Below are 11,845 nucleotides of genomic sequence, written 5' to 3'. Positions count from 1 at the left end.
TGCAGATTCTCTGTGGCTTCCCCAGGTCTCTCCTTCCTGTTCTTCTGTTTTTCTTTGGACATTGGAGGCTATGGAAAACAGAGGGTGCTGAGCAGCCCTTCTGACCACTGGGCTCTGCAGTTGCTCCTGCTGGGAGGGTGTCTGGGCAGCGGGGGGCCTAGGAGGGCTGCAGGTGGGACTGCAGCTGGCAATGCAGGGGGTGGTGAGGGGGGGCTGCGTGTGGAACCCCACCCCTCCCCTCAGCCATCACAGGGCACGACCCCACCCCAGGTATAGGAGCTGGTTCTGGGGATACCATGGAATGGACAGGTCCATGGGGCTGAGTGGACGAACACAGCCCAACTTTCTGTGTGCACAGAGTCTCAGAGGAAGCCATGGTGTTGGAGGGGGTGAGCTCAGATGGAGAACTGCAGAGGAGGCCAGGGCTGCCCGAGGGGAGCAGGGGTGGCCACGGAGGAGACTCCTTTGGCCCTAATACATGGCGGTTTTTTTTTTTTTTTTTTTAGCTGTAGATGGACACACAATATCTTTATTTATTTTCATTTTGTGCTGAGGATCACACCCACTGCCTCACACAGAGGAGGCAAGTACTTTACCTCTGAGCTACAGCCCCAGCCCCACATGGAGATGTCAGTTACCCACATGACACATCTTTCCCGTCTCCCCCAGAAAAAGGTTTCAAGGAAAACCCCCACGAGTCACAGGGCCCCCCTCCCAGGACCCCCACGACCTGCCCCAGCTGCAAATCACTCTACTCAGGCGCATGCTGCTGCTCACACGAAATCCTGGCCACCCCAGGGGGGACGTCCACACTGGCATTTCGTGCTCTGTGCCTTCTGTTCCTGGGACTCCTGGGGCAGAGCCAACCAGCTCTGGAGGCCCCAGGTCCACGTGCTCTGGAGTAACCAGGCAGCAGAGAGCATGGCGGTGAGGGAGTCGTCCTGGAGGCTGGTGATGGAGGAGACGTTTTGCACCTTTTAAAATCTGCCTCTTCCCTTCCCACTGTCTTCCTGGCCAGTCCCCCCTCATGAGGCCTCAGCCTGGGTCTCTGTCCCTCAGGCCACCTGCCAGCCGGGTCCCTCTGTGTCCTTGGTGTTTTACCATAGAGAACTCAGCCCTGTGTCTCCTCTGCACAGTCCCCTGAGACCAAAGTCCAGCCAGGGTGGGAGCAGTCCTCCACGCTGCCCAGTGGATCCCACTATTGCCCAGGTGCCTGAGGACTTAGTGTCTCTCCCCAAGGTGGTAACTTCTTGGGGACAGTGTCCAGGTCTGCTGTGCAGAGAGGGTGTCACAGTGTGTGGCTGCCGAGGGAGGGAGGAGAGGGGACCTGCTCACCCCAGTGGCCTCCCTTGTCTCCTGACCCTACAATCCTCAATGGCCCTGGGGTCACTCAGGGCTCTGGTTAGAGGAAGCCCATGAGTGACATTGCAGAAAAGTCTCCCAAGAGGAAAGACGTCAACAGGGAGGGAGGGACAGGGTGACACAGGAAGGGTCCCTGTCCTCTCTGTCCTCAGGGCTGCAGGCTGGACGTGGTGGTGGGGGCTGGTCTCCAAGGGCAGAGGCCACCCTGGCAGAGGCTGGCTGAAGCTCCTCCTCTAGGAGGCCACCGTCCCCTCCTGTCCCCTTCCCGTGGGCCTCCTCCTGTGGGCTCTTAGTTCCTCAGAGAGGAGCTCTGGGGGCAGACTTCCCCTGCGGCCCTGCAGCCCCGGCCGACATGCTGCTGCTGCTGCTGCTGCTGCCCCTGCTGCGGGGCTGTGGGCGGGTGGAGGGCCAGGGGGGTTATGCCCAGCCAGGTTACAGCCTGAAGGTGCCCAGGGAGGTGACAGTGCAGAAAAGACTGTGTGTCCATGTGCCCTGCCAATTCTTCTACTCCTCGAACAGCTGGACTAACAGGGTCCCAGCTCATGGCTACTGGTTCCGAGAAGTGGACAAAATGACGGATGCTCCAGTGGCCACCAACAACCCTGACAGGAATGTGCGGGAGGAGACCCAGGGCCGGTTCCACCTCCTTGGGGACCCAACAACCGACAACTGCTCCCTGAGCATCAGAGACGCCAGGAAGACGGACGCGGGGTCCTACTACTTTCGGGTGGAGAGAGGAGACTTGAAATTCAGTTACGTACATGACATGGTCTCAGTGCATGTGACAGGTAAGGCACCAGGTCAATGCAGCCTCAGGGAGGTCACAGGACAGAGCTGGGTGGGACCCTGCCCTGGGGGAGTTGGGGTCAAGCATTAGGGGCTCAGGGAGCAGCTGGGTCAGATCCTGAGCTTCTCTCAGGACCCCACCTCCCACCCTCCCTCCTGACCCTGCCTGTCCCCTCTGCTCACCAGCCCTGACCCCTGACATCCTCGTCCCTGGGACCCTGGAGTCTGGCCGTCCCAGCAACCTGACCTGCTCTGTGCCCTGGGCCTGTGAGCAGGGGACGCCCCCCACCTTCTCCTGGGAAGGGCCCTCTGTGTCCTCCCTGGGCCCCAACATCATCCACTCCTCGGTGCTCACCCTCACCCCGCGGCTCCAGGACCATGGCACCAAACTCACCTGCCAGGTGACCCTGCCTGGGGCCCAAGTGACCAGGACAAAGACCGTCCACCTGAACGTCTCATGTGAGAGCTGGGCTGGGACACCTGGGTCTCTGATGGGCTGGTCCCTGAGGGAGAGGGAGAGGGGTCAGACCCTGGACACTGGGTGCTGGGTCCTGAAATCATGTGGGGGCTGGGCCAGGAGGATGCAGCCTCCACCCCTCCCCACCATGAGGCTCCTGAGACAGAGGCTGATGTCCCCAGTCTCCCACTGACAGGTCTGCGTGTCTCCCTGTCCCAGACTCTCCACAGAACCTGAGTGTAACTGTGTCCCGAGGAGCTGGCCCAGGTAGGGAGGGGCCTCGCTGGGGCTGGGGGCAGGGCCTGTTCAGCTCAGGGCAGGGCTGGGTCCCCTCACCCAGGTGACAGAGCCCCTTATTGGGGAACGCATTGACCCCTCCCCACCCTCAGCCCCACATGTGCCTTGAGCTCCTGTCCCCACCCTCCCGGGCTCCCTGGACTCCAGCGCCTGCCCCTCACCCCCACAGGGACAGGGTGACACTCTCACAGCAGAACTGGGCTCCCAGGCCCCCTCCCAGCCTCCTCCTGGACCCGCCTCCAGCCTCCTCTTCTTATTCCCCAACAGCTTTGATCTAAGTGCTTGTGGGAGGAGGCACAGTCCAGGGCTCACACAGAACATGCCCAGCAGTCTGTCCCCAGAGCCTAGGTCCCTCCCAGAAGTGACCAGTGTCCATTCAGGCTGCGCTGAGCCTTGGACTGTCCACCTGAGGACTGACAGGTCACTGCATGTCGGTAGCACTCAGGGTCCTCGTTCTTGGTGGTGAGGGTGTCCCACTGCCCAGATGGACCCCGTTCTGTGGGCATCCTCTGCCAACCAGCACTGAGTCCATTCAGCCCACAGGAGTGTGCAGTGGATGGTCCTGAGCCTCCGTCCACAGCTGGGTGTGCACATCAGTGAGCTCAGCTCCTGAGCACAGAATACAGCTGTGCCACATGTTCTGGTTCAAGAGCTTGAGTCAATGTAGCTGAAGGAGGTGCAGGAACACACATCCGTCACAGGAACATCAACGTGGCCATGTTCCTGGACACAGGTCAAGGGTGTGTTTTCCTGTGCTTCATTCAGTCCATGAGTGTGGGGGGTCCCCTCTCTGGACTCCAGGGTTCTCTTTCCTTTGCTCTCTTTGTCACTCTGACCCTCTGTCTCTTTCTCCACAGCATCCAGAACCCTGGGGAATGGCTCATCTCTTTCCGTCCTGGAGGGTCAATCTCTGCGTCTGCTATGTGTCGTTGAGAGCCGTCCCCCTGCCAGGCTGAGATGGTCCTGGGGGAACCTGACTCTGTATCCCTCGCAGACCATGGACCCTGGGGTGCTGGAGCTGTCTGCAGAGCACCTCAGGGTGGGAGGGGAATTCACCTGCCATGCGCAGAACCCTCTGGGCGCCCAGCACATCTCCCTGAGCCTGTCATCACAGAGTGAGTGTCACAGTGGGCTGCAGAGGGCCAGGAGGAGGGGACAGCACCTGCCCCACACCAGTCCCTGCAGCCACCTCCTTGGCTTGAGAGGGAAGCTCATCTCTGTCCTGCCCTCAGCTGGGGGCTTGGACCCAGAGCCTCGCTGTCCTCTCCCTGCTGGGCCAAGGGGTGGGTGGTGGACCTTGGAGGCCAGGTGGGCCTCAGACAGGTGTCTGGGCAGCAGGACCCTTGCTTTGTGGGCCAGGACTCGTGAGGCATTTGCCTTGGGCACAACATTTAGGATGAAGCCAGAAGCCAGAAGCCAAGAATAAAAGCAAACAAAACCCCCGTGAGAACAGAACCAGCCCAGACACTGGGCGAAAATAGTATCACGATGCAATAATCAAAAAAGTAAAAATGGATGGAAACCAATTCTATGATGAACAAAATACCAAATTTTAATAACCACACGGCGCCCCCACCCCATCCTAGTTCTCCTGGTCTGGGAGAGGGACCAGGAAGGCTCAGTCCAGGGTCCTGCAGGGAGCAGCAGGGAAGGGAGGAGGGATCCTGGGAGCTGAGTCTGCAAAGGGATTCCCTCTGGTGCGTCCACAGGCAAAGTGGGGCCTCTATCCGGAGTGACGCGGGGGGCCCTCTGGGGCGCTGGAGCTGCCTCCCTGCTCTTCCTGTCCTGCACCCTCCTCCTCCTCGGGTGAGCATTGGTGGGCGGTGAGCATTGGTGGGCGTCTGGGAGGCCGGGCAGCACCCTGGAGAGGAGGAGGGCGAGCCGGCCGGGCCCTGAGCTGGAGGGACCTGGGTGGTCAAGGACTTGAAGCCAGGGCCCCTGAGGTCCAGGTGGGTTCTGGGGGAGGCAGCCACGCAAGCCCACGTCCGAGCAAGGGGCTCCCAGGCTGTCCCCACTCTCTGAGGCCAGAGCCCGGAGCTGCCTTCCCAGTAGGAGCCTCCAGGACAGGACCGTCCTCTCCTACTCGTCCGCCCTCCTGGGCTCAGCAAGAGGCAGGGGTGGGGCGGCCGTCTGCCCTCTGCCCGCCCTGGCCCCACTGAGGCTCCTTGGTGTCCCCATTCAGAGCGCGCTCCTACAGGAAGAGGTCCGCCAGGCCAGCGGCGGGCTCGGGGGATACCAACGCTGTCCAGGGCCCGGCCTCTCAGGTGAGTGACATGGCCCATCCCCACACCTCCCAGAGATGTCCCCAGGATGCTCTGCTGAGGGTGGCGCAGCTGCTCTCCCCTCTTCCCCGGGACAGCCGGCTGTCCAGCTGCATGCCCACACCCTGGGCTGCTGACAGCGCCCTCCTCCCTGCTTTCTCCCAGGCCAGGCCCGAGGGACCCCCCTCTGTTCTGCTGTCTCCTGTTAAACCATTGTGTCACATCATGGCTCCTCAGAGCAGCGAGCACCAGCCCCACACTCCCTGACCCCCTCATGGTTAGGGGCTCGGGATCTGGTCCCTGGACCTGTTCACCTCCCGCCTCTGTCTCCCCTTCCACCTGGTGCCATCTTCAGGCGCCCAGTGTCCACTTCCTCTGCACTTGAACACCTGTCTGCAGGGCCAGACGGTAGACCCTTGGCTGCTGACCCCCTGTCCCTGTTGTGGCTACTCAGCTCTGCTACTGTGGCATGAGGCTCTGCGGTGTCACAGGGTCTGTGCAATTGGTGACCATGGCCCTGTGCAAGGCTGACCACAGGGATAGTGAGCTCCTCAGCCCCTGGTGGCCCCCAACCTCCATCAGGTCAGGAGCCTGGGGGAGCCAGGAGCCACTTGCCTTCAGTGCAAATTTAAGGGGTGCCAAGAAAATCTCAGGAATGGAGACAAATAGTGTTCTAATGAGCTGACAAAACTAGGTAACTAAAGTTAGTGAAGGTGACTTAAGGTTGTCATTCAGTCCAGAGTCATGGTGCAGCGTGGCCGCATTCCCCTGAACAGAAGGGAAGCCAAGAGTAGGTTGTAAATACCGTCCCGTGTTCATCTCTAGCAGAGCCAGGAGGCACAATGACTTCAGGGCTGGTGGGGACATCAGATCCTCAACTTAGGAAAAGGCTGTGCTACATAGTAATGAAACGTGACCATTTCAGTTATTTTAAAGTCCTCTAAAAAAGCTGACCATTAAAAATGTCACTAAAACATACAAACAGAGTGTTCCTCCAGTTGGCTCATCTGGACACTTGCACTAATGCTGGGTTTATTTTGTTTTCCATGAATTTTGGCATTAATTTTGATTAAAAAATATTTTTCATTAAAATATTTATCTCAATTTCTGACATTTTTGGCCCCCTTTTTAATTTTTCTGTCCTGGTGAGTGCCCAGTTCGCTCTCCTGGCCCCGTCCTCCCCACAGCCTGCTCCCCCCCACACACTGGGCTCCTCTGCAGAGGGCTTTCACTGGGGTCCCCAGAACAGAACCAGGTCATTGATGCCTCTGGGCCTGGGCCTGCCTGTTCCTCCCTCTCAGAGGCTCTTTGCAGTCCCACTATTCATTCCTGTCACCCTCTCTGCTCCAGGACCTGTCACCCTCCTCCTTTGTGTTTTGTATTTAGAGCCTGCTTTGGAGAGTTTGGGCAGCAGAGTAGCCTGCTCTGGAATTCTTTAACCCTCAGGGAACGTCCCTGAGACCTACCAGGGACCAGCTGTGTAGGGGCCAGGGACCCATCTAGGAGACACAGCAGCAAACCTGAGGCTCGGAGCTTCTCTTCTAGACAGAGGGGTGCAGCCAGCCACCAAGCAAACAGATGGTGGTGCATGGGCACAAGGAGAGAGAGACTTACTCTGGGGAGGAAGGGTGCAGGACTGGGAGGGGCTGAGAGGTTCTGTTTTTAGATCTGTCCTCGATGGTGAAAAACCATGCAGCGTGGGTTTACCATCTTAGCCGTGTTGAAGTTGGAGCTGGGCAGCAGATCCCCGGAGCACTTTATCTCCATCCATGAGCACAACCCACTGCCCTCCTGCCCCCCCCCACCCTGTCAGCCCCCTCCTACTCTCTGTCTCTCTGCCTTTGCCTCCTCTGGGGCCTCACTGAGGTGGACGTGTCCAGGATTTGCACTTTTGTGACTGGCTTATGTCATGCAGCACGTCCTCAAGGTTTGTCTGTGTTGTAGCATGTGACAGAAGGTCTTTCCTTTAAGGGTGAATAATATCCACCACATTTTCTTTGCCCATTTATCTGTTGATGGGCATTCTGGTTGCTTCTATTTGTTGGCTACTGTGAATAATGCACAGCTGTGTGTGCATCCTTTCAAGATTCTGTTTTCTATTCTTCTGGGTATGTGCCCATAACTAGGATTTCTGGATTGTATAGTGTTCTATTTTTAATTTTCAAGGAACTGCCTGTTTCTGCAGAAGCTACACCATCTTACATGTACCAGAAACGTACGAGGTTCCCATTTCTCAACATCCTTGGCCACACTGTTTTTTGTTGTGGTTGTTTGATTTCCTATTATTTTCCTAATACTGTCCATCTAATGCATGTGAGGTGACAGTTCTCTGTGGCTCTGATTTGCATTTCTCTGATCACTAGTGACACTGAAGATTTTTGTGTGTGTGCTTCTTGGCCATTTCTGTGTCCTTTGGAGAAATGTCTGGTCACGTTCTTTGCCCACTGTCTCCTTGGGCTGTGTTTTGTGCTGACGTGCTGCAGGGTCCCTTCTGCAGCCTGGCTCTTGGGCCCTCATCAGATGGAAGGCTCTCCCAAGTGTCTTCCCATTGTGGCGAGGGCAGTGAGGAGGGGGCTCTGGAGTCTGTGGTGTGAGGGTCCAGGCAGAGGGAGCAGTGGGTGCAGTTACTCCAACAGGAGGCTGCCCAGGGCTGAGGGCAGGGCCTGGGCTCTACAGAGGGAGGCAGGTGACCCCAGGAGATCAGCTGGGAGAGGCTGAGCTTATGCAAATCCCCTCTGCTGTGGGGCTGTGCAGGGTCTGCAGGCCTGAGCACCAGGAGGGGGTCCTCTGGCTGCTGTGTGCAGGAGAGACCCTGTGGTGTGTGTGTGTGTGTGTGTGTGTGTGTGCGTGCGTGTGTGTGTGTGGCTGTGTGTGGGGCAGGTATGTGTGCGTGAGTGTGTGTGTGTGTGGTGGGGGGCAGGTGTGTGGGGGGGTCAGAGGCCAGAGGTTATAAAGGAGGCTGGGAGGCAGTGCCAGGCAGGAGGTCATGCTGGCTGGAACCTTGACTGGCCTCTGGCTGGATCCTGAGATCAGCTGAGTGGGACCACTGTGGATGGGGAGTGGGGACTGAGTGACAGGATCCAGGATGCTTGACTCCGGGATATTTGCCCTGAGCAGTGGGAATGGAGGTGACAATCACTGAGGTCCAGTCGAGGTAGGATGAGGGGACTTGGGGAGGGAAGGAGGAGTTCTGTTGAAATGGGTTTTAGCTTCTGGACAAGGGAGGGGATCCGAGTACTGACAGCCCCTACTCACAGTGTTTCCATGGACGACTCCTCAACTTTATGAACATGCGAAGCAAAACCCACTCAGAGAAGCCACATTTCAGATTTAGCATGTGGACCTTCTCTGGGACCAGGGATGGGTGGTACATGACACGCTGTGGCCCTGGGCAGAGGCAGCGTCCCTCACAAGCCACCCCCGAGGTAGACCAGCACTCTGTGGAGGCCTGCGCTGCCCTGTTGTGGATGCGGTGTTGAGTGGCTCCGCGGCTGTTCAAACTCGCTACAAAACAGGCTTTGCGTGAGTGCTCTCCCAGTGCCAGGCTCACGTGAGTGTGGTGAGCGTGCTTAAAGGTCGGGGAGGTAACTGGTGCTCCTGGGCCATCCAGTGCACTAAGCCAACTTTTGACCTTGACCTTTTTAGTTATGTAGGTTTATTGGCTGTAACTTGAGGAGCGTCTGCACACTGTTGGCCCGAGTCTGTGGTCAAGAGGGGGAGCTGGAGGAGGGCTTGCATGTCACAGCTGTGGATGGCGAGGGGCTGTGGGGACTGAAGGTGACCACTAAGGGACGTTGCAGAGAAGAATTCTTGACTTTGAGGTTCAGGGATCAGGAGGTGTGGGCAGGACAGAGGGCTGCCAGGGCGGTGGACGGGCCTGGAGGTGTCCCGTAGCTCAGTGCAGAGGGCCTCTGCGTGGGAAGGTGTGCGGCTGCGTCCTCGGCTTCCGCAGAGTCCAGGAGGAGCAGGGCTTGGGGGCCTCAGGGTGGAGAAGCAGCTTGAGTGTGAATCCTCAGATAATCAGGAGGCAGGGGAGGAGCCAAGTCACTGTCACTCTGTGGTGCCATCTGCTGTCCAGGGTGGCAGAGAAAGGCCTAAGATGAGGGGGACCCCTGGGGGAGCCCCATGGCTCTCTGCTGCGTGACCTGCTCTATTAGCTTCCCGCTGCTGCTGTAAGACTTGCCACAGATTTAGTGACGTCAAACAAAATACGTGTCACCTTACCATTCGGGAGGTGACAAGTCCAAAATGGGTTTCCCGGGAATAAAATCAGGGAGCGGGTGCTGGTGCCCGGGAGGCTCCGGAAGATGACATTTTCTTCCTTTTGTGTCTTGGGGGCCTGGGGACCTGGGCGGGGGCGGGGCCTCTCTCCATCTGCAGAGCCAGCAGCATTGTCCAGTCCCTCTCGTCCCCCACCCTCACTGAAGAGTCCCTCGTGACTACCCTGGGCTCACCCACAAACCCAGGATCCCTCTGCACCTCCACGTCCTGGACTTAATTCCTCCTGCAAAGTCTCTCTCACAAGGAAATGTATTTGCAGGTTCCAGGACTCACATGAGGACATTTGGGGTCCTTTCTCTTCCTCTTGGGGGGATACCATCTCTTTGGCTGGCTCCTGCCCCAGCCCATCAGGCTGTGAGCATCTCGGGGCGGGCACCATGTCTGGTCCAGGCCGGCCTCTCCCAGGTGCCCTGTGCCTGCCCATCTTATCATAATGCACGATGGGTTTTTGGTTTTGATTAGTCCTTATTGTGACCACCGTCCATTAAGGAATGAGCTGCAAGAGGCCAGGCCTGTGTCTGCTGTGTCCACAGGGTGCACCGAGCCCCCAGCTTAGGATCTGGCACCGGGGCCCTCAGGAGGACACTGGGCTTTGGGGTCAGGGAGAAACAGATGGGACCCTGATTTTACCTGGGAGTTTGGGTGTGCTGCGTCCCTACTTCAACCTCGGTTTTCACTTCTATGAAATGGAGACGAAATCATCCCTCCCCCATGGAGCTGTTGGGGGAAGTTCACGAGGCTCGGTGCGTGGAGCATTAGGTGCTTGGGGAAGTGTCCATGAGGACAGTTCAACTCTGGCGCACAAGGCTGTGTGCATGAAGGACACGGGCACCCTGCAGCCCTAGCCTCCTCCCCACTGTCCACCCTGACTCTCTCCTCTCTCTCCACTCAGAGCCGCCTGGTCCAGTCCCAGGCAGAGGAACGCTGCCCAGAGCCAGCTGCCCTGGCCGTGGCCACCCGCCCCTCAGAGGATGAGGAGATCCATTATGCAGCCCTCAGGTTTCATGAGGTGAAGGCCAGCGGCCCGCAGGGAAAGCGGGCGCCCGACAGTGAGTACGCAGAGATCATGAGAGGCTGAGACCGGCCCAGCTCAAGGAGGCGCAGCCTCTTCCAGGCCAAGGAAAAGTCAGGTCCCTGTAGAGGGACGCCTCTGGGTCCTGGCACCATGCAGAACTGGAACCCAGACCTGTTCCCAGCTGCGCTCCGTGCTGTGGCCACCTCCTCCTCCCCCCACCTGCCCACCCAGGGCCTCGGCTCTCCTCTCTGCTCCTGAGCTCAACTCTTTCTGACTCCACTGCAGTGAGATCCTGCTGTGCGTCTCTCTGGGCCTGTGTCATCCACCACACTGTCCTGCAGGTCACCCAGGTGTCACAAGGACAGAACATCACACTGTATGTTGCAAGAGAGGAGTGTTGTTTGTGGTGCTGGGGACGGACCCCAGGGCCCTGTGCCCGTGAGGCAAGCACTCTACCCACTGGGCCATGTCCCCAGCCTCAAGGGAGGATTTTAAATGTCCTCCCCACAAGGGAGTGAAGGGTGTCCCAGGTGATGGATGGCTAATTGGCCCAGTGTGTCAGTGCTCAGGGTGTGAAGCCATTGAACATCACATTGTCCCCGATAAATGCACACAGTCACTATTTGTACATTAAAACAGAATAAAACTTTAAAAATCCCTACAGGTGAGGAACTGAGGGGCAGAGTCTCTCTGAACCTGGGCTGAGACGTCCGCCTGCCGGGTGGGGGTTAGGGAGTCAGGCCCGTCAGCAGGGCCTGGAGGTGGGTGCTGAGCACCTGCGGGTCCCTGTGCTCTGAGCAGCAGGACCTGCGGGCTCCTCCTCTGGAGGCAGCAGGGTGCACCTGCCTGTGCCCTTGGCCACACGTGGCCATTCCACAGCTTTCCAGGAAGTGACCATGCCTTAGGGTCAGGCCTGCGCAGCTCTGGCCCGGCCTCCTCCCCTCCTTTCACAGCATTTCACAACAAATCTTACTCCTTGTTCCCAGCAACTTGACACTTTTTCTGAGAATTGTCTCTGAACAAAATTGAAATGCGACTCTTTGGATTCTCTTTATGCCTAAAAGGAATTAACTGCATGTCTTCATGCCTTGGAGGGGTCAGGGTTGTGGAACTGGGTTCCCTTCCTTGGATCTTGTCACTGGGCTTAGCATGTGTGTGACCAATGCGTGTGTCCCAGTGTGTGCATGTGCTTTTCATTCTAAATACTAGGTCAGTTTTCCTTGAACACAGGTATCCATTCCTCCTGGAAGATGTCTCCAAAATTAAACCCAGAGGAGAATTTTAAAGTCACAAATGAAAAATATCGTCAGAATGGAATGCAAATATTTTTTTCATGATTAGACATCACTATTAAATACAAATAGGTGATCAATATAAGAGTCAGAT

The 11,845-nt window shown here is 57.7% G+C and overlaps 1 protein-coding gene across 1 annotated transcript; it reads left to right on the top strand.

The window, feature by feature from the left end:
• Positions 1-1,678: 1,678 nt before the first annotated feature.
• On the top strand, positions 1,679-10,522 carry LOC144250498 (sialic acid-binding Ig-like lectin 8). Its single transcript, XM_077793331.1, has 7 exons — positions 1,679-2,150; positions 2,335-2,607; positions 2,825-2,872; positions 3,760-4,017; positions 4,612-4,708; positions 5,085-5,166; positions 10,337-10,522. Exons 1-7 carry the CDS (start codon positions 1,715-1,717, stop codon positions 10,520-10,522), a joined length of 1,380 nt encoding a protein of 459 aa, XP_077649457.1. The 5' UTR covers positions 1,679-1,714.
• Positions 10,523-11,845: the final 1,323 nt, after the last annotated feature.

The sequence above is a fragment of the Urocitellus parryii genome, chromosome 15 (genome assembly GCF_045843805.1).
Source record: "Urocitellus parryii isolate mUroPar1 chromosome 15, mUroPar1.hap1, whole genome shotgun sequence".
Taxonomy (NCBI): Eukaryota; Metazoa; Chordata; class Mammalia; order Rodentia; family Sciuridae; genus Urocitellus; species Urocitellus parryii.
The sequence above is the reverse complement of the archived record's forward strand: the minus strand, read 5'-3'. Positions and strand labels throughout refer to the sequence as shown.